The 24,569-nt window shown below is 52.2% G+C and overlaps 1 protein-coding gene across 8 annotated transcripts in view; it reads left to right on the top strand.

The window, feature by feature from the left end:
• The first annotated feature begins 2,199 nt into the window (after positions 1 to 2,199).
• EBF4 (EBF family member 4) overlaps positions 2,200 to 24,569 on the top strand; it is a 59,802-nt gene continuing 37,432 nt past the window's right edge. For 2 of the 8 annotated variants that reach the window (XR_011570105.1, XM_070801212.1), the window contains exons 1-7: positions 4,247 to 4,603; positions 5,106 to 5,227; positions 16,776 to 16,947; positions 17,182 to 17,245; positions 17,397 to 17,452; positions 18,955 to 19,028; positions 19,969 to 20,037. Coding sequence is in view for 6 of the 8 variants with exons in the window: in XM_070801212.1 (XP_070657313.1) it covers positions 4,313 to 4,603; positions 5,106 to 5,227; positions 16,776 to 16,947; positions 17,182 to 17,245; positions 17,397 to 17,452; positions 18,955 to 19,028; positions 19,969 to 20,037 (848 nt within the window). In the remaining 2 variants the exon portion in view is untranslated. Of the gene's footprint in view, positions 2,428 to 4,245; positions 4,604 to 5,105; positions 5,228 to 5,529; positions 5,734 to 16,009; positions 16,083 to 16,775; positions 16,948 to 17,181; positions 17,246 to 17,396; positions 17,453 to 18,954; positions 19,029 to 19,968; positions 20,038 to 24,569 lie in introns of those variants that run through there. The other 6 variants (XM_070801213.1, XR_011570106.1, XM_070801210.1 and 3 more) reach the window with 6 other exon arrangements.

Genomic DNA, 24,569 nt, shown 5'->3' with positions numbered 1-24,569 from the left:
GGGTCAGCCCTGTGGAGATCTTGCTCCACAGGAGAATGGTTCCATTCCTCTTCCTCAATGGGGACTGAAATTGAGACTGGTTGTCTTCGAGATGGTTTGTGTTTGGAAAGGATGTGGACAACTTGGAATATTGAGGGGACACACAGCCTTTGCTCCAGCCCAGAGACTGAATGAAGGTGGGAGTACAACACTCCTGACCAAGTGACCACCAGTGCTTGTATCATTATATAAGACTGAGTAACTCAGCCTCAATGTGGGCAATAGGATGATGAATCATCTTGAGGTCAAATAACACCTGTAGTGCAGGTTTCCCTAGAGCAGCTGAAGAGACCTCAGGAGACAAAAGACAGTAAGGCTAAGAGCTGGGGCATGCCCACCAGGAAGCCTTTTGTGATGGCCCTAGCCATTTTTGTTTCTTCCTAGAACAATGTGAACAGTCATATCTAGTGCATGCTTTAGTTTTTACATTCTTCCTATATTTTCATTCCCATCAGGCAAGGGAAGTTGATATGAAGTGGATCCAAGTGCTGAGCTAACACTCTGGAGCCTCCAGGGGGCGCTATGGCCCAACACAGTCTGGCCAAGGGCGCTTCTGCCTAATATACCCCTTTGGATTTGTTTTCTATGGTGTTGCACTCTAACTTTTAGAGAAAGGAGGGGGTTCTGCCGATTTTTAAAATATTGTTTTAAGGCCCACGCCTACAGGAAAGAGCCCAAGCGCCTCAGCATGGAATCCTAAGCACAAGCGTGATGCTCCAGGTGCTAAAAGCTTCTACTTTGAAGCAAGTGCTACAAACCCACTCATTCAGCTCTGCTAGTCTTTATAGATGTTGATCCTCTGCCCAAGACTGCTTCTCCCCTCTCAGGCTCAGGCCCTTTTGTGCTGGTCCAAGTACTGGCACCTGCATCTTTTCCAGCAGCTCAGGTCACTCTGGAGTGACACTGAGGACTTACACATCTCCCACCACCACACTGTGGCACCCATAAGGACGGCCTGTGTTTTAGGCTTTGCTTATTATCTAGCACCAGGCACATGACAAGAGCCCTCCCTGTGGGATGAGCACAAATGTCCATGATGGAGAAGGATGAGGTCAGAGGCTCTGGGCTGGTGGTCTATGGTGAGCCTCTGCCTGGGCCAGAAAGACATTCTCTATCAATTTGGGCTTGTTCAATGCCCAGCCAGGACACACCAGGCCAGAATGTGGGGAAGGGGGCATAAATGTCTCAGCCATCGGGTCAAGGGCAGGATGATTTCTGGGCCAGAAACTAAGAGGAATGAAATCTGAAAGGGAAGATTCTCTGGCAGCCTTGGACCAGCATCTTCCATCACCACCACCCCTCCAGCTCTCTGTGAACACAGCTACAACAGGCCCCCAAAGCCCTTTCTCATGAAGCTACAACAGTTTCAGAGAATTTTGTCAAAGGAACTAAGATAAGTAATACAAAATAAAAACAAAGAGTTCCAAGAAACAGACTTGCTGGATCTAAAGCAGAAATACCTAATTCTGACTCCAAAAACTGACCCAAAATTTGCCCAGTGGCTTTCTACTTGCTGGGTCCAATTGGTACCCTCACCTAGGGCCACAGATGAAGAGCTGGTTTGTTGGGAATGGGCATGAGTGTGGCCTGGGCACGTGGAGATGAAGCAGTCCCAACTCCAGCTCAAGGGCAGATCTACTTGGGAAAGGGTCGTTCCCTGGAAGCAGGAGCGCCCCTCCTCCCCATGGGTCAAGGCCAGCTCTGTCCTCACCAATGGGTGTTCAGGGCCAACAGAAGCAGATGGAGGCCCACACTAGGACACAGTTTCCTCAAAGATGGCCTCTGAGACTATGGAAAAGCCTGAGTTCTCTGGAAGAAAGGAAGAAGGGAGCAGCACACAGCAGGCTGGGGCACACCCAGGGATAAGAGGAGAGATGGTATGCTTTGGTCATCAGGATGGCCTTCTCAAGTGTGTGAACAAGGCAGGCGCAGAGCTCGGTGCTGCATGGGGGTCAGAGGGCCTGAGGCAGAGAGGAACAAACAGCAGCAGAGCTGGAAGGGAGCCAGACTATGCGGGTTTCAAGAGTGGCTTGCTGGGTGCTGACAAGGCAGCCTTGGTGGAGTGTGCCTGTGGACTTTCTTAGAAACAGGAGGGGCACAAGTTGGAGGAGGAGGAGGCGGGGACAAAAGGAGGGTTCTTTCAAGAATGAGGAGGTCTGAGCAGAGGAAAGAAGGAGGATCAACAATCAGACAGATCAGATGGAACAACATCAGGAGGTGCAGAAGAAGGGACTGAGCAAAGAGGTCTCTAAGCCCACATGCTTCTCTGGGACACAGTGGGGGGGAAAGGATGGGTGAGAAGACTGAGAAAGGAGGAAAAACATGGACAGCTGAGAAAGACAGCAGGATTCTGCCAAGATTCCCTGTAATCTCTCCAGTAAATAACAGGTAGGCTGTCTGCTGGAAATTTAGAGCCAGAGGCAGGTTTGAAGGTTGGGGAGAGGGTTGGAGCAAGTATGGAACAGCCTTGGGGGTTTCTCTAGAGCACTGCTTCTCAAGTGTAATGTGCATGCCAGTCACCTGGGATCATGGTAAAAAGTAGGTTCTGATTTAGCAGGTCTGGGCAAGGATTCTGCATTTCTAACAAGCTCTCACTAATGCTGAAGCTGCTGGTCGAAGGACCACATTGGGAGGAGCAAGGATTTAGAGTCAGATAAGGTGAACTCCGGGAGTTGGTGATGGACAGGGAGGCCTGCTGGTGCTGCTGCTGCTGCTGCTAAGTCGAGTCAGTCGTGTCCGACTCTGTGCGACCCTACAGACGGCAGCCCAACAGGCTCCTCTGTCCCTGGGATTCTCCAGGCAAGAATACTGGAGTGGGTTGCCATTCCCTTCTGCAGTGCATGAAAGTGAAAAGTCAAAGTGAAGTCGCTCAGTGGCGTGCTGCAATTCATGGGGTCGCAAAGAGTCAGACACAATTGAGAGACTGAACTGAACTGAACTGAAGGAGGTGGAGAAAAAGACGGGCAAAAGAATTCATCTTCAGGGGAGACTACCTTTGATAATCTCACCTGGCGTAAAAACTGAGACCTTGAGAAGTCTGAGTGGGAGTGACAGCCCTGGCAGGTGAGGGAGCCTGGAGAGAGAGAGAGATGGTAGAGGACAGAGGTCAGGAAGGGAGGTGCAGGGGGAGGGGTGTGCCCCTAGAGTGGTAGGAAGCTCAGCAGTGGCTCTGGACCTCATTTGGATCCTTATGGGGTGGACCACTAACTGCACATCTGGAAGCCCCCCAAAAGAGGATGGGAGTCAGCTGGGACAGAAAAGAGATATTCCAGGGGTGTCTGAATGAAGCAGCAGGCTGGACAGGCCACCCCCATGCTCTTTTGCAGGAAAGTGCTGGACTCTTTCTGAGCTTGTTTAAAGCTTGGCCAGGACACACCAGGCCAAAATGTGGGGAGAACGGTAGAAATGGCTCAGCCCTGGGATCAAGGGTGAGATGATTTCTGGGCCGGGAACTAAGAGGCATGAAATCTAAGAGGGAAACTTCTCTGGCTGGGGAGCAAGAAGAAATGAATCTTAACTCAGTATCCAACTCTCATCAAAACCTAAGAGGTGTTTGAAAGGCAGAGGTTGGAAACAAGAATGCTTTCGTTTTAGGCAAGTCACGGACTGAACTAAGTGTGGCGGGTGCAGCGACTGCGTTCTGCCCGTCCGGGGCCCAGCCTAAGGGAAAAAGGTTTGAGACCCAGGCTGAGGTGAAACCGAGGTCAGGGGAAAGGCGGGAAGGACGGCCCGGGAGAGCAAAGAACATCAAGAGTAAAAGCTGGAAGGCGTCGAATTGAGCGGCAAGTGCAGGAACTGGGCATCAGCGCCGAGTGAGGCGGGCACTTGGGAGACGAAGATAGCGGAGACCAAGCCGGGGCTTAGTCCAGTGGCGACCTAGAGGCGGCGGCGGATTCTGAGCGCGGGGCCGCTGGCTCCTCTGGCTTCGGCCGGGCTCCCCCACCGCGCAGGCCCGTGTGCTCCTTGCCTGGGCCTCCCGGGTCCACGCTGGTCCCTCCAGTCCCTTCCCGCGGCCTCGACCAGGCCGCAGACCCTAGCGTAGGCGACCGACTCGCCAGGGTCCGCCCCGCCGCGGCGGCCCGGGCCCGGCCGCTCCTCCCCCGATGATGTCACGTCCCTGGCCGCCCCTCGGCCGGCCGCGCCGCCCCGCCCCCGCCTCCCCCGGCCCCCAGTCCCCTGGGCCCGCCCGCTCCCGCCATCCCTCCTCCCGCCCGCGCTCCCTCCCTTCTGCTCCCGCTCCCCAGGGAGCGGCGGCGGCGGCGGCAGCGGCGGGATGGCCCGGGCCCGCGGCCAGGCCCCGGGGAGCGGCGGGCGGCGGCGGCCGCGGCGGGGCAGCGCGGGAACCGGCCCCCGGGGGGAGTCGGCGGGGCTGCTACTGCTGCTGCTCCAGGTGCTGCCGCCCGGGGCTGCGGCAGGGCCGGGGCGCCGGGGCACGCGGGGCGCCGGCGGTGTCTGCTGGCCCAGCGCTGCCCCTGCCTTTCCTCGGGACGCGCGGCTGCTCCTGTTCCTGCCGCCGCCGCCGCCGCCGCCGAGCTCCGCGCCCGCAGCATCCTCCTCCCGGATGGTAATCAGCGCCCCGCGCCGGCGCCGCGGGCGGGCGGGCGAGCGGGGGGTGGGGGCGGCGAGGGGAAAGGGCGGGCAGCCCCGCGCCCCCGCCTCGCCTGAGACAGTTCCCGGGGCCTCGGGCCCCCCACCCCCTCCGACGACCGCGGCCCTGGGCAGCCGCCAGAGCGCGCCTCTGCGCGGACCGGCTGCCGGCTCTGCTCCTCGCCCTCCCCACCCCGCGCGCAGTCCGCCCGCTGGAGCTCAGGCCGCGGGGAAATCCCTCCATCTCCCCGCCCCGCGCCCGGGGAGGGGAGGGGACAGCGCTTGCGGACCCGCTTTCTCCGAGGGAGCGCCCAGGAGGCTGGCGCGCACTGAGTGGCCGGGACGGCCGCTGCTTGCACTCCTGCAGTCGCCGGGTGCCGTTAGGCGCGCGGAGCTAGGACGCCCGGCAGCCTCGGCGGGATCGGATCCCCGGCGGTGAGGGCGCCCACTGACTGCGCGCCCTTATGTTCCCTGCTCAGGACGCTCTGCCCCGCGGCGGGCTGAACCTGAAGGAGGAGCCGCTGCTGCCCGCGGGCCTGGGCTCGGTGCGCTCCTGGATGCAGGGCGCGGGCATCCTGGACGCCAGTACCGCGGCGCAGAGGTAAGCGTTCGGACGCGACTCGGCGCGCTCCGGTTGGACGGCTCCGTGCCGCCTTCGCTCAGCTTGCTGAACTGCTGGGGCGAGGGGTTGGACGGAGCCCTAACTCTGCACTGTCCCAGCAAGCTCTTGCGCCCACCCTGCCCTGAGCGCCTGTGCTTCTTCCAGAGCATGGGGGAGGGGGCAGCCGGGGCGGGGCTTCTGCCTCCACTCCTGGATGTCCCGACTCTGATTTCTAACTATCGCTCGCGTGCCCAGTGGTCCATGGCTCAAGAGGAGGAATTCTTCCGGCTCCCCGCAGTCCCCCAGCAACCAGTCGTCAAGGAATTGCTGACCCTTCCTTCTCAGGCAGCTTAAGTGCCCCTCCTTGTCCAGTTCCACGGATCTCTGCCAGGAAAGGCACAAAACCCAGCCACCTTACTGCTTTCTATAATCCCTCAGAGTTGGAGGATGGGGGTGTGCGGGAGCCGGCGAAGCGGCTGCAGGCTGAAGAGTGGGGAAGACATGAGGTGGGCAATCGGCTTGGTGGAATGATCGGGACTGAGGATGGGGCAGGTTCGCCAGGTGTTTTTCTAGTGGGTCCTACCCAAGGCAAGGGGTCCCTAGGAACCCAGCGCCCACGCCCATCTCCTCTGACTCCTCTGCAGGAGTCTGCGCAGGAGCCTGGGTGGGGGATGGACTCCTGGATTTAGAAAGGAAGTATAAAGGTTTATGGACCCGCCCGCCCCCCCCCAACACCTGGGCTCCGGGCTTTTTGTATCCCCAGTTGTGAACAAGGGGAGGGGACGTTGGACATCCTACTTGGAGATCTCAGTGGCTGGGACTAAGGAGGTGGTGCCTCTGCAGACACCTGCGGCACATGGGAGCTGAACTTTCCAGAGGTCTGAGCAACTGCTTGTCCAGCCGCTGGAAAGGATTCTGCTGGGAGGTTTCAGGGCAGACCAGATCTGAACGCCAGCCACACATTCACATCCCCAGTCCTGTTCAGGGGATACCACCTCACCACCAACCCCTACCTAACCTCTTAACAGACACACACTTTGTTTCATGTTCAAACTGAATGGTGTTCCTGCGCTCCTGTTCTTTCATGACTGTCCAGAGGGAGCACTGGGGCTTCTCTCCCGAGCTCACCTCTTCGGGAAGAGAAGGGATCTTGTCTTTGAATCAATTTCCATACTTTCGCTCATGATATAACTATATTCCAGGGAAAAAAAATGAAAATAGAAAACAAAAACCCCACCTCTCTAATACAACAAACTGTCAATATTTTAATGTATTTCCTTCCCATTGACATATTTTTTTTTCTTGTGTTATACATACAGTTCTGTATCCTGCTTGTTTTTCTGTTGGTTCTGGTTTTTCATTTAACTTGTGGTGGTTTAATCACTAAGTCATGTCCGACTCTTGTGACCCCATGGACTGTTAGCCTGCCAGGTTCTTCTGTCCATGGGATTCTCCTGGCAAGAATACTGGAGTGGGTTGCTGTTTCCTTCTCCAGGGGATCTTCCTGACCCAGGAATTGAACCCAGGTCTCCTGCATTGCAGTCAGAGTCTTTACCGACTAAGCTATGAGGAAAGCCCTCATTTAATTTGAGGGGGTCAATTTCTTTGTCTTTTTCTCCATCACTGGCTGTGTGGTGAGAGCTCCTTGTAGGAGTGGATGGAGGGTTCCATTAGGGCCTCAGGGTTTATGGTTCCTATTTGTCTCTGACCTTCCCCTCTGACCCTGCCAGCAGGTTTGATTAGGAGGAAGCCCTTGTATCCTGTGCAGGTTCAGGAAGTGTGGAGATGACGCTCCTCCCACAAGATGGAGCATTAGCAGTGTTGTCTGCACATAGGAAAGAGATCTTGAGTAAGGGGGACGTGTCCAGTCTGAGTCCTCAGGGCTACATCACCAGGACTAAGAATGCCCACCCTCCCACCCCCAATTTGGAGAGAGGCATTTCTTCAGGCCTGACTGCTTATCTCTAAGTCCTGAGACTTCTCTGTCTCAGAACACGGATTGGGAGTCCCCACACCTTTGGTTGCCTCTGGGCTCCAAGGAGAGCAGGTTGGGGGGATACTCCTTTCTTACTCTTCCTGCGGTGCCATCATCTCACCGGTTGGCTCTTGATCCTTCTTCAGTCCTCTGTTTGGGTCTTTTCATCCTAAAACCACAATGACAGAAATTCCTTTCCCTGCCCTGACCTTCTTCCACCTCCACAGGCTCCGCTCCCTCTGTCTCAGAAGAACTTGCCCTGGAACATTCCCTGCAAGGCTGCCTGAGGTCTGACAGCTGTCTTTGCTGTGTTCTATGCCTTCACCCCATAGCCACCTGTTTGTCAGGGCTTCTGGATGGTCCCTCCGTATCCTATTCTGAATCCCAGCGCCCACGGCCAGCTCTTAACCATGACACATACTCAACACAAAGATGTGCCCTCCAAGACTTTCCTCCCTGGCCTGAAGTTAACCTACCCAGTGTATCACTTCAGCCTGCCAGTCCACTGCCCTAGCCTCTCACCACACGCCCCCGCCCCCCAAAGCATCTGCCACACAGGGGGCCAAAGAAGATTTCCAAAGAACTTTTCTCTGATCGTGTCCCTCCCCAATTAAAAACTTCAGTGACCGCCCCCTGCCTCCCCAATTCCTCCCAGACACTGAGCATTCAAGGCCCGTCACAGTCCGATTCGATCCCAAGCTTCCTCTCAGCCTCTGTGTGACACTCGGCATTCAACAATGTCTCCTGAAACAGTTCCTTTCCTCCCAGGACCCATTCACACACTGGATAACATTTTACAACCTCTGGGACCCTCCCCCTAGCACCTGCTCTCTCTGTGCTCTCTCACTCAGCCAAGGGGAGTAGTTCTGAGTACTGTCTAAGGATGCTTGTCACAGGCCAAAGTCAGCTGTGCCCTGCTGCCCTGGACTTCCTTGCCCAGCCAGCCTACACCTTCCTTTAGGGCCTGGATGGTGGTCCTCGGCACCAGGCTTGAGCAGTCAGAGGGGTAACGAGTATCTGCTAAAGGAAGCAGGAGTGTGTGTTAGAAGGTTACCAAGTCTGTTTTGGTTAGACTCCCCTGTTCACATTGATGGTCCACCTGATCGCAGGAACCAGGCACTGGAACAGCTACTGCTGCCCAGCTTTGCAGCACCAAGGTTTTTCAGAAGGAGGAGAAGGCCCAGAGCCTGCTAAGATCAGTAAGGGAAGATGTGCCAACAGGAAGGAAAGTTCTGGGTGAAAGAGAGGTAGGAGAAAAGAGAGGCTGCGTACCATACCCTGGAGGTGATAGGGAAGGCTGGAGCATTGGGCTGGCAGGGTCTTCCCAGTGGGGAACTCTGCCCAAGAATCCCTGGCTGTTGCCATGACCATCCATCCCCTGGTCCAACAGGACTTTATCTCAGAGACCCATACCCCAGCCCTAGCCCACCTTCTCTGGACTCCACAAGCTCTTGCTGGGGTGCCCAGCACAGAAGCAATTCAGTTCTCCTCTCCTGATATGACTCCCAGCCTGGGTAGACTCCTGGAGGACCAAGGCTAGCCCTCCCCCGTGAGCTGGTCCCAGAACACTAGCAGCGCCCTGAAAGGGAAGCCAACTGGGGCTGCCTTTCCTGTAAGTAGCTGCAGGCTAGCCTCCCTGCTAGGAAATGCTTTTGTTTGCTTTAATAATTAATAGCCATTCCTCAGCCTGGGACCTGGCAGGCAGGCCTGTGGGTGGGTGGCGAGGGGGTGGGCAGAGAGAAGCAGGGTGGACTGTCTTTAGGTAGAAGCAAGAGCAAGAGGAAGCATGGGAGAGCTAGCTAGTGAGTTTTGTTCCCAACTCTCCTCCCCCGGTCCAGGGGCCTTGGGGCTGAGAGAATTTCCTGGGGCAGATAAGCAGAGGCCCTCTGGGATAGTGGGAGTAGGGGATATGAAGCAGCCCCAAAGCATCATCTCTACCTGGCCCTTCTAGACACAGGTCCTGGGCAGCTGCCTCTAGGCACCGGGTCCTCCCTCTGCCTGTACTGTCCTAGGCTCAGGGCAGGGCTAGGCCAATAGATCTTGGCTGAGGCCAGGAATGCCAGGCCCAGCCTGATGATTATCAGCAGTCACAGGGACCCAAGGGACGCCTGCAGGGAGAGCTGGGGCCTGTGAAATGCTTGGAGGAAGAGAGGCTCCAGAGGAGAGGAAAGGGAGACTTATGTAGTCATGCTAAGATGGGGGAAAGAAGAGCTGGATTTAGCAGAGACCTTAGGGAAGCTGAGACAAAGGATGAGATGCAGAAGATATACAGTTTTACTCCTTCCGCCTCTTGGGTGGAGGGGGATTAAAAAGGAGCCTCCCTTCCCTGCTAATGACCTCAGGACTTCTCTCCATCACCCAGCATCCCAGATTCCAAGATGGATCAGGCCCAAGCCAAGGCACTGCTCAGAACTTTGGGCTGCCAAGGCAGGCAAGAGTTAGGATTTGGTAGAGGATGGGTAGGTGGGGAGACGGAAGGCCTGAGGGTGCCTCTGGGGAAGGGCCAGAGCTTCATTCTCAGCCACTGTCTGTGGGGTTTGGATGTTTGTTTTAAAATGCTCCTGCTAATAAAAAGCTGGCTTAAAACTCAACATTCAAAAAATGAAGATCATGGCATCTGGTCCCATCACTTCATGGTAAATAGATGGGGAAACAATGGAAACAGTGACAGACTTTATTTTCTTGGGCTCCAAAATACTGCAGATGGTGACTACAACCATGAAATTAAAAGACCCTTGCTCCTTGGAAGAAAACCTATGACCAACCTAGACAGCATATTAAAAAGCAGAGACATTACTTTGCCAACAAAGGTCCATCTACTCAAAGCTATGGTTTTTCCAATAGTCATGTACAAATGTGAGAGTTGTACTACAAAGAAGGCTGAGTGTGGAAGAATTGATGCTTTTGAACTGTGGTGTTGGAGAAGACTCTTGAGAGTCCCTTGGACTGCAAGAAGATCAAATCAGTCAATCCTAAACAAAATCAACCCTGAATATTCATTGGAAGGACTGGTGCTGAAGCTGAAACTCCAATAATTTGGCCACCTGATGTGAAGAATCAACTCATTGGAAAAGACCCTGATTCTGGGAAAGATTGAAGGCAGGAGGAGACGACAGAGGATGAAATGGTTGGATGGCCTCACTGACTCAATGGACATGAGTTTGAGCAAGTTCCAGGAGTTGGTGATGGACAGGGAGGCCTGGCGTGTTGCAGTTCATGGGGTCATAAAGAGTTGGACAGGACTGAGCAACTGAACTGAATAATTAGCATGTAATCAAGGCTGTAAAGGCATATGAACTGCCTTCTGAGTTGAGAGCAGAGACTGACTGTGAAGGAAGTATCATCTGTCCTAGACAGCTTTGGCAAGGTCCAGCTGCTATGAGAAGGGCCCTGGGGCATCCTGTTTCACCTCGAAAAGGAGCATCTCCAGGGACCCCTGGGTGCCCAAGCAATAGCAACCAGACAACTCTGCAGCCCCCAGGTTTGCATCCCCCTGTACTCCGAAGCACGGGTTACCTGAGTGACTCAGGCTGGAAAGATCAGGTTGCTCTCCGTGTCACCTTTAACCTGGATTCCCAGGGAAGTACTAAGGAAGCCCACACACGCCCGTGCTTGGATGTCCTCCAGCCAAAAAACAGCTGTGTTCCCCCAACTTTTCTGTCACAGTCTCCTTTAATTTGGGGGCTATTTCAGAACAGGAAATAGGAAGGGGATGACTTGGCCCTGGTGGATATATGAAAATGAGCACTTTCTCCTCCCATATCCCAGCTCTCTAGTACAGGAGCAAAGAACTCACCACCTCAGCACACTCTGGGATTGATAGGAAAGTGTTTTGAATATTTGGTTGAAAACAATCTTTTTAAGAAAGCAAATGAAAGTGACTCAGTTGTGTTCGACTCTTTGCGACCCCATGGACTATACAGTCCATGGAATTCTCTAGGCCAGAATATAGGAGTGGGTAGCCTTTCCTTTCTCCAGGGCATATTTCCAACCCAGGGATTGAACCCAGGTCTCCTGCACTGCAGGTGGCTTCTTTACCAGCTGAGCCACAAGGGGAGCTCTTAAGAAAGCAAGGAGATGCGTAAATCATTTTGGAATCCTACAAAAGTGGTTAATGTGGCTGTTTTCGTCACTCAGCTGCATTTATCCAGAAAAGGCGCACATATAGCATGCTCTGTACACTAATCATGCTAAGTGAATGAGACGTTTCTGAATTATAGGCTCCAGCAGCTCACAAACCAGGTGAGGCATCTGCCAGGCTGCACTCAGGTGGAGCTCTGCTGGCTTCCGTCACACCGCAGGCCCTTGGGTGGCTGGGAATTGCTACCCCACCCATGTCCCCTAGGGACCCTTAGGAAAGGGTCTGCTTCCTCTGCCAGCATTTGCCTCCTAAGACTTTCTTAGACCACCAGAGTCTGCTCTGCACACCTGCACACCAGGCCAATCCCACTGAGAAATGACACCCCAGAGGCCCTCAGCCGGTGACTGATGGCATTGGTGGATAAAAACCTCAACTTCCATGCCCAGCCCTCTGACGGGGTAGCTGAAGCACAAGTTCTAGGCTTGTTTCCAGGGCTCACTGGGGACTGAGCTGCAGCTGCCCACAGTGGTACCTCCCGGCTGATGCACCCAATAGGACTGCCTTTCCTTCTCTGGTCACTCCCCACCCCCACCAGGGTTTCCGCATAAAGTATTTGCACTGGAATCTTTGTCTCAGGTTCTGCTTCTGGGGAAACCCAGATAAAACACTTGCCTCTCCAGACCTCCCAGGCTCTCCTGCCTCACTTCTTTCTTCTAGAGAACAGACTCCTATCAGTAGACACCCTTTCAGTTTCTCCCCACACTCCAGTGAGGGTCTTGGGCAATCCCACTTTGGAGACCACAGAATCAGGGACCTTGGCCTTCATTCACATCCCTGCCTCTAAGCTAGTGTAGGAGCACACGTCTGCTTCCAAGGGGCCCCAGCAGGCCTCTCAGACCTCTCCATGCCCTGGGTCTATCATCTGAGTTATTTGAGCGTATGTCTATATTTCTTTCTTTCCATTCTTTAATCTTGGTTTGTTTGCTTGTAACAAGAGCATCAGCTCCTCCCAAGGGGAGAAGAACAACAGTCTCCCCCTCCCTCCGTCTTCCTTTGGGGCTTGCAGCTCTGCTCAGGGATGCTGATTGGTCATCTACTGCATGGGCAGGGAGGCAGTGCAGCTGCCTGGGGGAACCAGGAGAAGGAAGGCACAGTCTAGACTGACCTGCATCCTGTACTTAGCCGCTGTGCTAATCCTCAGGTCATTCTCTGTGTTCATAGGAAATGTGAGGATATTTCTGTTGTTTGTTTTTTAAGGGATGACACATAGGCTTCCTTACTTTTTTTTTTTTTAATTGCATTTATTTGTTTGTTTTTTACCTGCTCTATATCTTTGTTGCTGCTCATGGGCTTTCTCTATTTGCGACAAGCGGGGACTCCTCTCTAGTTGCAGTGCTCAGGCTTCTCTTTGCGATGGCTTCTCTCGTTGCGGAGCACAGACTCTAGAGTGCACGGACTTCCATAGTTGCAGCACATGGGCTTAGTAGTTGTGACGCACAGGCTGAGTTGCTCCATGGCATGTGGGATCTTCCTGGACCAAGGACTGAACCCATGTTCCCTGCATTTACAGGCAGATGCTTTACCACTGGAACACCGGGAAAGTCCCACAAGGATTTCTTTAAACCAAAGCCCTTTCTATTTCACCTTGGTCTCACTTGTCCTGCAGGGGTATGAACAGAGTAAACTGGAGACATTTGCAGACCAGGAGCAGTCCTGGGCGTGCAAGCAGGGGTCTTGCCCATTCTGCCGTCCTCTCTTGGTCTGCTGGGGTCACTCATATTTTTCTGCTGCCATTCGTGATAGTAATCCCTGTCCCAGAACTGTAAGCTATCCACCTTGTCCCATTGCTTTGCCTGGATGTGTGTGACTGTGTGTGTGCCTTAGTGCCTCCACTAAGTGAGGTGGAGCATGGAGGGTGATGCTAGGCTACCTCAAGGGAAGTGGGATTGAGCCTGATCCCACAGTGGGGTAGGTCAGTGCAGCCCCTCAATGGATACAGACCCCAGGCAGGGGTACCTGCTCCCTTCCCTCTTGAGTCCCCCCAACCTCTCTCCCTGGGAATCCCCTCCTGCTGAGAGGGCAGGCCCTGTGAAGCAAGCTTGGCTTGGGGCTTAGGGCAGACTTCCCAGCTCTGGTCCTTAGGAGCTTGGCAGGATCCAGCAGGCAGCCGGGACCCAGGACTGACTGGTATTTGCCAAGAGGGATGGATGGGAGAGGAGGCTTAGCATCAATGATTGACTCTTGGCCTGGGAACTGCAGGAGTAGCTGTGTAGATAGGGTATGTTGTGTAGACATGGGATTGTGTTCTTGCTCAGCCTCCACCCCTGTTATTGTAAGACCTCTTTCTTTCTCTGCCCCTTCTTTTTACTGTCTGAGAACCTTCCAGCACCTTTTCTGGGCCAGATGATGGAATAAAGGGTAGAGTGATCTGGGATGGCTTCACAGTCCACCCCCTTCTGGCCTTATGTCCCCCTAGGTGGTCCTGGAACCTCTCTTGAAGCTGGTCCTGGGTGGGAGAGGGGGCAGAGGAAGGAGTCAGGGTTACTGCCACCTTTAGTATATTCATTAACAGTAATCAGGGACCTGCTGCGATCGAAGTTCTTCAGGCTTCTCTGCCTCCTGGCAAGTGGAAAACAGGACAGTCAAGGCCTGGACATGAAGCCTGAGGCAGAGGAGAAGGGAGGGACCCTGGAGGAGGGAGGAGGATGATCCTGGAGGAAAGAACATGTAGAAATAACTTTTGGTGGGGAAGAGAAGGTATTGGTGGCCCCCCTCATCTTGACCAGCCTCTCACGTCCGTATGCTGGGCCTTCCCTGCCTGCAGCATCTTCTAAGTCCTGCCTGACTTCAGAGCCTCCTGGTGGCCTTTAGTCATGTTTCCCAAACCACATCCCCCAAGCAAGACCTGTCACTTTTGCCTCCAAAATCAGCATTTCATATGGACCACTGAGGCTCCCAAGCAGGCTTTCAGGAGGAGGAACAATTTTCATTCTATTGGTTATATATTTACTGTAATCTATATATGTAAAACGGAGAAGGCAATGGCACCCCACTCCAGTACTCTTGCCTGGAAAATCCCATGGATGGAGGAGCCTGGTAGGCTGTAGTCCATGGGGTTGCTAAGAGTCGGGCACTACTGAGCGACTTCACTTTCACTTTTCACTTTCATGCATTGGAGAAGGCAATGGCAACCCACTCCAGTGTTCTTGCCTGGAGAATCCCAGGGATGGGGGAGTCTGGTGGGCTGCCGTCTATGGGGTCACACAGAGTCGGACACGACTGAAGTGACTTAGCAGCATATAAGTAAAAATACAACAAGCTTCTCAAGGCCATGACATTTCAGATATTATAGCTTTGCATGAAGCCAAGTAAGGATAAGTTGATTTACAATTATATGAAGAAAAATAGTAAGCACTGTTGAGTATGGCAGAGGCCGTCACATGGCATGTCCAGGACGGACTCTGGTCTAAATGGCTCTCAAAGCAGTTCCACCATCCTCACCTCTGCATCCCTGCAGTGGCCTCTTGCTATCAGCACCCTCGGCACTCCCTGCCTGCAGCATCTTCTAAGCCCTGCCTAACTTCAGAACCTCTTGGAGGCCTTTAGTCATGTCTCCCAAACCACATGCCTCCACCAAAATGCTCCGTAGTCAAGTAAGCATGGTATGTTGGTAATCTATTGCCACGTTAAAAAAAAAAAAAAAGTTATTCCCAAACTTGGTGACATAAAACAACATTCATTATCTCACACAGTTTCTTAAAGTTAGAAAGCAGGGAGCAGTGTAGCTGGGTAGTTCTGGCTCAGGGTTTCTTATGAGGCTTCAGTCATCTGAAGGCTGGCCGAGGGCTGGTGGATCTCGCCCAGCTGATCAGTTAGTGCCGGCTGTTGGCAGGAGGGTTCGGTTCTTCTCCATGTGGACCTTCCGGAGGTCTGCTTGAGTATCCTCACAACATGACAGCCAGCTTTGCCCAAGTCACTGATTGTTTAGGGCAGGAGCCATGTATCTTGTATGACCTAACCTTGGAAATCATATGTTCTCAGTTGTGCCAGATTCTGTTGGCCATAGAGACCAATCCTGACAGTGTGTAGCAGGGACTGTGCAAGGACCTGAGCTCCAGGAGGCAGGGGTCATGGGAACCAGCTTGGAGGCTGGTTGCCACACGTGGGGACCACTGGCCTGAGCGAGTCAAAGACAGTCCCTTCCTGGAGGGTGCCCCAAGGACGCCCCCACACACACACTCGTGAGTACTCCATGAAGCCGCATCTCCCAGCAGTTATGGCTATAGCACTCCTTCATAGAACGAAGATCTGGAGCCATGAGAGAGCTAAAGAAAACATTTTGGAAGATCTTGACCCAGAGAAGAAAGTCTACACTCCATGGCCTGGTTTTTGTATGCCTACATAGTCTGGCACTTTGAATACAAACCTTTTCTCTCCTCACTTCGCACTTTGAAACCTGTGATCCAGTGACACTCACACCTACAGCCATTTCTTATGCTATTAGTTCTGCCCTTGTGCCTCCGGCCCTTGTCGAGCTCCTATTCATTCCTCAAAGACCAGAGGGAATGCAACCATCTCTGTGAAGTCTTCCCTTCATCTCACACAGAATTAATTTTTTCTTCCTTTAGTTTTATTGTTTTTTATGTAGGCACATCTCTTAGGGGGGACTCACCACTCTGTCTCGTGTTAAGTAAGCTCTCTGAATCTGTCTTCTCTCCCCTTCCAGGTGTTTCAGTCTGGCCCCACATGGTGCCATGTGGCCAGTGCTTAATACATCACCAGGGCTCAGGAAATATTTGGTAAATAGGGCCTTGGTTCTCCTACTTGCTCCAACCCTGGCTTTGTTTCTGGGGCTGGTTTCTGATGAGCCAGGAGAAAGCAAGACCAGATCACAAGATGCTTCTGCCCAAAGGAGCCAGCGGTATCCTTCTTAAAGTGTGGAGGCAGGTTCCCCTACACCTGAGGAGGACTCTTCCACCTTTAGCCATAGCCCAGAGTCCAGGCTGGGCAGTCTAGTGCCCTGAGCCAGTCCAGTGTCTCTGAGTATCTGACGGACTTCATCATCTCCCAGGCAATGCCATAGGCTCGTGCGCACAGCTATGAACTGGGTACAGTGAGATATTCATTCCCAAACCACGCAGCTGCCCCTTGAGGCCCTAAAGGGCAGTCACAGGAGCCTCAGGTCAGTAAGATGTGTTTCTCAGGTCAGTAACATGTGTTCATTTGGTTTTAGGGACCAGCTTCCAAAATGTAGGGTCCAGAGAAAAGTCTAGGAAGGAGTCTGCCAGGGATACCCTCCGATGTGCCACTTATCCCCACGGGAGCAGGTTCAGTGATCTCAGCACTGGGAGACCTCTGTCTGAAACTGAGATGGCCCTGTCAAGGGTGGCATGGGCCCGTCCAGTGTAACTCTTGACATGTCAGAGCCGAGTCCTGGTCAGAGGTGATAGGTGTCTTTCTGAAGGGCACTCACTTCCGGTGGTTTCCAGCAGCTTTCCTCCCCACAGTGGTGTGGGCCTGGCACGAGCACACTTTGAGAAGCAGCCCCCTTCCAACCTCAGGAAATCCAACTTCTTCCACTTCGTGCTGGCCATGTATGACCGGCAGGGGCAGCCGGTGGAGGTGGAGCGCACAGCCTTCATCGACTTTGTGGAGAAGGACCGAGTGAGAGGCTTGTGGGCTCACCGGGAAGGAAGAGGGTGGGGAGGTGGGGGGGGTGGTTTCAGGGAACCCCTTCCCACTGGAACAGATGACGGATAGGCCGTGGAGGAGTGGAGAAGGGGGTGGTGAACGGATGGGAGAGGAGAGGGAGGAAGGTTGGGTGGGGAGTGGAGGGGGAGGGGAGTGACTGGAGGATCCCTGGGAGCACCGAGCATCCTCCCTATCTTGTCCCTGCAGGAGCCTGGGGCTGAAAAGACAAACAACGGAATCCATTACCGCCTCCGGCTGGTATATAACAACGGTGAGCGAAGCCCACCACCCATGGGGTACCACAGCACCATGTGACACAGTACCCCACCGTACTCCAGCTGGGAAGGGTGTGGAGTATGTTTAGTCGTCAGAAGCCACAGGAGCTCCCTAAATAACAAACCTCTCCGCCTTCCCACCCTCAGGTCTTCGGACAGAACAGGATCTCTACGTGCGTCTCATTGACTCCATGTCCAAGCAGGTGAGCCAGCCACCATCTCCCCTGAGATCGGAACAAGCATCCTTGTCCCTGCTTCCGTATCCCCCGTGCGCTTCATCCTCACCAATCTAGCTCCCCACAGTCCACAGGAGGAGGATGTGTGGCTTTTGTCCTCTAGACAAGAAAAAGACATTTTCACAAAGACTTTGCTCTTGGGTCCTGTTATCTAGAAATTCAGCCTAGATGGAGATTCAGGTGGGTTTATTGAGGAAGAGGAGAGAAGATCTCAGGAGGGGACCAGGGAGAAGCAAGACAGAGCAGGGGACGCTCAGCAAGGATGTGGTGTCAGCTGGAGTCTAGCTTCAGCCTGATCCTCAGGCTAGAGTAGGAATGTCACCGAGTTGTTGCCCCGTGAGGCAAGGAGGCCAAGATTCTGTCCCCTGTATTGGTTAGTTACTGGCTGGGGACCACTCCCAAGGGAAGTGTGTAACCTTCCAGGCATTTTCAGGGGAAGCAGCTCCCATCTGCTGAGAGCAGTTCTCAAGAGAAAGACCTTAGCAGCTAACACAGGGGTGGGTGCCTTGGTCCAGCACTGGGTGGGGCCCCAGAGCTTCCAACACTGGCCCTCAGCACTTGCTGCTTTGAAAAGATGAAAGGAGGAGGCTTGGGGCCAGCCAGAGGAGCGCTGGGCAACTGAAATCTGAGTCAGCCCTCATGCACTGTGCAGCCTTAGGCTTTTCAGAACTCTGTGTCCTGGTAAGGAACAGGGCTGAGTCTCAGATGTGAAAATCAGTGGCCTGAACTGGAGGTGGAGGCTTGGGCATTCCCACACAGACAGGCTTCCAGCAGCCTCCACCCAGTCCCAGGGTAGAGGAAAAAGTCGTGCGTTTCTAGGATGCCTGTGGTCACTATGGTCTGGGAGGCAGACTGGGAAGTGGCAAAGTGGGATTGTATGGCCAACAAGCGTGGAAGAGGTTGGAGACTGTCCACAGAGAAAGAGACCCACAAATGAGGGATGGCTGAGAGGCCCAGACGTTTTAAGTTGGAAGCCAAATGTGTGTTTGGGAAGCTTACTCCTTGCTTCAAGGCCAAGGAGAGGCTGGGGACTGGTTGAGGGGTCGGGGAATGATCCAGCGGTCCCAGAGGAAGCCGCTGACCTGGCCTGCGGAGATGACGGATGGGGAGCGTGGCCGAGGAGCTGGCGGGAGACCCTGGGGGGACGATGCTTGTGAGAACCGTGGAGGCTGGGGCATGTGCCTGGTCTTGGTCAGGGTGATCGGTGGACCTCCCTGCCCCAGGGCAGAACTGGCTCCAGAAAGTGCTGCCTGTGGACAGACAGAATCCATAGACCTCACCCCATTCTTGCCCATTCTGATGGCCGTCCCGATTTGGGAAGCTAGGTTCCCAGCTCCTGCTTTGCACTCCTGGGCCCTCAGAGAGAGTTGGAGGGCATACTCTTCTCTGGGAGGAGGGCCCACCTGCCCCTCACCTGGCCTCAAGAGGAGCCTCCTTCCCCCCAAGCTCGTGCACTTCTTCTTCCCCAGGCCATCATCTATGAAGGGCAGGACAAGAACCCCGAAATGTGCCGTGTGCTGCTCACTCATGAGATCATGTGCAGGTGAGAAGGGCTGGAGCGCTGGCACTGGCCTCTTGGCCCAACCCCCTCCCCACTGATCCCCAGGGAAGCCTGGTAGGGGGAGGTGATGAAGAGTGAGGTCCCTGGGCACAGTGCTGGCTGAGGAGAGGGTCCTTGAGGCCCCATTAGCCTGGCCTGTTTATGTGGCTTCTCCGACTGTTTGTGCAAGAAAGGCCTCCTGCTGCTACTGGGAAGCTTAACTAATAAAGCTCTGGAGAGGGCTCGCTGGGAGGTGGGGGCAGGGCCTGGGCCTCCTGGATTAGCTCCAGAGCTGAAGGAGGAAACTTTTCTGCCTCTTATGTGACCTTCAGGGAACCCCCTGGGCAGGCAGGATGGGGAAGGAGGAGCACAGCTCTTGGTTCCCCTTCCCCATTACCCCAGGGCTTGGCATTTCTAGGCAAGGGCTCCCCAGGAGGTGTCAGTTGGACAAGGTCGTCCTAGGCAACTCCTCACACATGGAAAAGAAACTAGAGTTCAAAAATCTGGTTGGAACAGTGGCTACTCTTGGGAAGGGCAGTGACCAGGATGGGGCTTCTGGGATGCTGGTCATATGGTATTTCTTGGTCTGGTTACATGGGTGAGCTCATTTTGTGAAAATTCATGTGTTACATGCTTACAATTGGAGCTCTTTGTATAAAAAGGGTACAGAGAGAGTAGATGGTCAGCATTCTACCCTTTCCTGGATCTTAAGGAGCAGCACGCCTTTGGGACAAGGGTTTCCTGGCCAACCTTATCCCCAGGGCTGGGTTCTGGGAGTGAGCCCTTCTGGGCCAGGGATTCCACACTCAGAGACAGGACATCAGCATCCTCACCCTAGAGCCACACATACACACACACGTGCACACGCGCACACAAACACACCCCACACTGTAATCTCCCTCTCCTTCTTTCTTCCTTCCCTCCCTCCTCACCTTTCCTTCAGCCGATGCTGTGACCGGAAGAGCTGTGGCAACCGGAATGAGACGCCCTCAGACCCCGTCATCATTGACAGGTACAGGCCAGGGGAGGAGGGCCTGGCAGCTTGCAAGGTCAGGGCAGGCTGGAACCAGCCACAGAGCACAGTGGCTCCCACCACCCTTTGGTGGCTCTGAGCAAGAGAAACGGTCCCCTGAGTGAAGCCCCTGGTGGCAGACTCTCTGAGGCTGGACTTAAGAGTTGTGCTTCCTGAGGGAAGAAGCCAGAGAAGACAGGGATGGGAGGTGGTAGAGGATGCCACGGCTGGAGGAGCTAACAGGGAGTGGCAGGGAAAGTGGGCTCTGGTCCTGGTGCCTCCTCTAACTTCTCTGTTCATTTCCTTTGTTAGAAAAATAGGGAAATACTTGGTGAGTTTCAGTCATAGGATTGTAGAGGTGATGCATATGAAAATGCATTTTTCTTTCTGAATAGGAAATATGTATATATATAAGGTACAAAATTCAAAAGATAACACAGAAGAGTAATTAAGGAAAAATAAGTCTGCCCTACACCTATGTATAGCATATTGTACACAATCTTTTGTATTTAATACTTACCTTTTTTATTAATATCTTAGAACGCATTCCATATTGGAACTAAACCCTGCCTTCTTCTCCTTTTAATAGATAAATCATTCACAGTGTACTAAAATTCAAATTTAAAAGGGTTGACAGCAAAGTCTTCCACCTCTGCTTCTGACTCATCCATTGCCCTCCAAATAAGCAAGCATTGTCCCCAGTTTCATGAGTATCCTTCCTGAGCTAGCCTGTGCAAGAAAATGCAGACACAGACAGTCTCCTCATTCTTTTTTTTGCTACTGCAAAATATTCCATTGTATGGATGGACCGTAATTTCTTTAGTGTCTATTGCTGGACATTTTGGCTGTTTTCATTCTTCTTCAGGGATAAAATATGCTGTAGTGAATTACTTTGTCCATGTGTCACTTAGCATGTGTGTGCATTTATATGAAGGATATTACTAGAAGCAGAATTTCTGGGTCAAAGGAGATGTACATTTGTACTTTTGATAGTTATTGCCAATTTGTCCTCAGTAGCAATTATACCAATTCATATTCATACCAGCTATTTTGAGAATGCCTGTTGCTGTAGTCTAGAGATGCAGAACCAGCAAAGGAGCCTGAGAAGCAGCTGCAGTAAAGTAGGAGGCAAATCAGGGGGGTAGAGTCCCAGAAGTCCAGCTAGAAAAATTTTCCCCAAAGAAGGCTATAGTCAACTGCATCAAGTGCTGCTCATGGAGATGATAAAAAGAATAAGAATTAACCATTAGATTTAGCAGTGTGGGGGACATTGGTCACCTCAACAGGAGCTATTTCGGTGGCAAAGGGGGCAGAATTCTGATAGGAGTATGTCTAAGAGAGAATGAGAGGAGACACTAGGGACAGTGACCAGAGGAACTCTGGACTTTCACCCTAAAGGGATCAAAGAAATAGGGTGGTGGCAGGAGCACAGTGTAAGGCTAAGAAAAAATGTAGCTTGTTCAGATGCTACTGACAAAAATCCAGTAGGAAATGGAAAATTATGATGCAAGAGTTAGAAGGGAGAATCGCTGCAGCAGTGTCCTCTGGACAGCAAAGGGCACGGTGTCTCCTGCATAGGTGGAGGACTGGTTTTACCTAGGAGCACAGACAGTTATCCATGGAGACAGCGGGAAGACAGAGAATCTGGGCATGGAAGTGGGTAAATGGATATATCCAACACAGGAGCTTGCAGACGTCCTTTTCTGATTGCTTTGTTTTCTCAGTGAAATAAGAAACAAGGTCAACAGTTGAGGGTGAGGATGGAGAGGGAGACACTAGGGCATGAAATAGTTGTCCAGGAGAGTGAGGGGACTATGGACATGTTCTGTGATTGCCAAGTGGCACTAAGGGCCCACCTGAGATATGTTCATAAATTTACTTATCTATTTATTTATTTAAAAAATTTATTCACTTTGGGCCTCACCACATAGCTTGTGGGATGTTAGTTCCCCAAGCAGCGCACCGAGTCCTAACCACTGGATTACCAGGGAATTCCCTATGGTCATGAATTTTTTAGTTTGTTCATTTATATTTATTTTTGGTTGCACTGGGTCTTCGTTGCTGCATGCAGGCTTTCTCTAGTTGTGGAGAGCAGGGTCTCCTCTCTCGTGGTGCACAGGCTTCTCATTGCAGTGGCTTCTGTTGTAGACCACGGGCTTTGGTAGTTGCTGCATGCAGCTCAGTAGCTGTGACTTGCTGGCTCTAGAGCATGCGGGCTTCAGCAGTTGTGGCACACGGGCTCAGTAGTTTCGGCGCCCAGGTTTAGTTGCTCCCTTGCATGTGGAATCGCCCCAGACCAGGGATCGAACCCGTGTCCCCTGCATTGGCAGCTGGATTCCTATCCACTGCACCACTAAGGAAGTCCTGTGGCCATAAATTAAGTGAGCAATTTTCCCCAGCTCTGCTGAGCCACAGGAGTGCATGTGCAGAACAGGTGAGTGGTTGCATATAGCCAGAGTTAGACGTTTGCTATGTGAATACAATGAAAGGAGAGGGCAAGAGAGTAAAAAGTATAAGCAAAGGGTATTTACAAAAACAGAACAAGGAATTTAAGCTCACAAGGGAGAGGAGTATGGCAGAGTGAAGAGAAAGGATGATGAATGGAGCACAGGTTCTGATGGGACCAAAGAATGATTGGAGTTGAGGTACTAGAAGGGGGTGGAGCTGGTGGTAAGGAGTGGTTGCCTGTAGGTAGGATTATTTGGAAGTTGTGTTTATTGGTAATGTGTGGCCAGGGGAGTGTAGAGGCAAGGTCAGTGGAGGAGAGATACAAAAGGAATAGAGAGAAGAATGTATTGGAAGAGTTATGTATTTAGCTTAACACTGAAATCGCCAGGAATTATGATTGATTTTAACAATTCTTTACAGATCCTATAGATCCTAGATACTGATCATTTGCCATAAGTAGTTGGCTAACTATGTTTTCCAAAGTAGTGGTACCATGTTATGTTTCCCACCAGCAGCGTATGAGAGTTGTAATTCCGCTCGTTCTCATCAGCACAAGAATAATCTCTCTTTTTAATGTTACCCATTCTAATAGATGTATAGTCATATCTCATTATGGTTTTAATTTGCATATCCCTAATGACTAATGAAGGAGAAGGCAATGGCACCCCACTCCAGTACTCTTGCCTGGAAAATCCCATGGATGGAGGAGCCTGGTGGGCTGCACTCCATGGGGTCGCTAGGAGTCAGACACGACTGAGCGACTTCACTTTCACTTTTCACTTTCAAGCATTGGAGAAGGAAATGGCAACCCACTCCAGTATTCTTGCCTGGAGAATCCCAGGGACGGGGGAGCCTGTTGGGCTGCTGTCTTTGGGGTTGCACAGAGTCGGACACGACTGAAGCAACTTAGCAGCAGCAATGACTAATGATGTTGAACATCTTTCCATGTGCTTATTTGCCATTCGTATTTTTTTTTTTTTTTGTCAAGTATTTGGGTTATTTTTTTAATTACTGAGTGGGAGTTCTTTATATACTGTGGAAAAAATTAGATAAATATTTTACAAAAAAATTTTTCCCAGACTTCCCCGGTGGTCCAGTGGTTAAGAATCCTCCTGCCAATGCAGGGAACATGAGTTCGATCCCTAGTCTGGGAAGATTCCACATGCTGCAGGGCATCTAAACCCATGCACCACAGCTGCTGAGCCTGTGTGCTGCAAGTAATGAAGCCGGTGCATCCTAGAGCCCGTGTTCGGCAACAGGAAGCCACCGCGGCAAGAAGCCCACACACTGCAACTAGAGAGTAGCCCCTGCTGGCCGCGACTAGAGAAAGCCCATACGCAGCAATGAAAACTCAGAGCAGCCAAAGAGAAGTTAATTTAAAAAAATTTCCCAGTCCATAACTAGTCTTTTCATTCTTATCAGTTTTTTAAAAAATTAATTAGTGAATTAATTTTTGGCTGTGCTGGGCCTTCGTTACTGCCCAGGTTTTTCTCTAGTTGCAGCAAGCAGGGGTTCCTCTCTAGCTGGGGTGTGCGGGCTTCTCATTGCGGGGGCTTCTCTTGCTGCAGAGCACGGGCTCTAGGGGGCGTGGCCTTCAGTAGTTGCGGCACGTGGACTCAGTAGTTGAGGTTCTGGGCTCCAGAGCACAGGCTCAGTAGTTGTGGCGCACTAGCTTCGTTGCTCCATGGCATGTGGGATCTTCCTGGATCAGGGATTGAGCCCATGTCTCTTGCATTGGCAGATGGATTCTTTACCACTGAGCCACCAGGGAAGCCCTCTTAACAGTGTTTTTGAAGAACACAAGTTTTTAATTTTGTTAAGGTCCAATTTATACATTTTTCCCTCTGTGTATTGTGTTTTTGTTGTCATAGCTAAAAATCTTCAGCTAGGTCACAGAAAAGTTCCCCCTTCTTCTATAAGTTTTGTAGCTTTGGTATTTTTGTTTAGGTGTAGGATCCACTTTGAGTTAATTTTTGTAGATATGAGAGGTATAGAATCAAGACATTTTGTTGTTTTACTATATATATTCACTCATTCCAGTACTATTTCTTTTAAACTTTGTAAAAAAATCAATTATTTATATG

Source organism: Bos indicus, chromosome 13, assembly GCF_029378745.1.
Source record: "Bos indicus isolate NIAB-ARS_2022 breed Sahiwal x Tharparkar chromosome 13, NIAB-ARS_B.indTharparkar_mat_pri_1.0, whole genome shotgun sequence".
Lineage (NCBI taxonomy): Eukaryota > Metazoa > Chordata > Mammalia > Artiodactyla > Bovidae > Bos > Bos indicus.
This window is presented reverse-complemented; position numbering and strand designations above follow the sequence as displayed.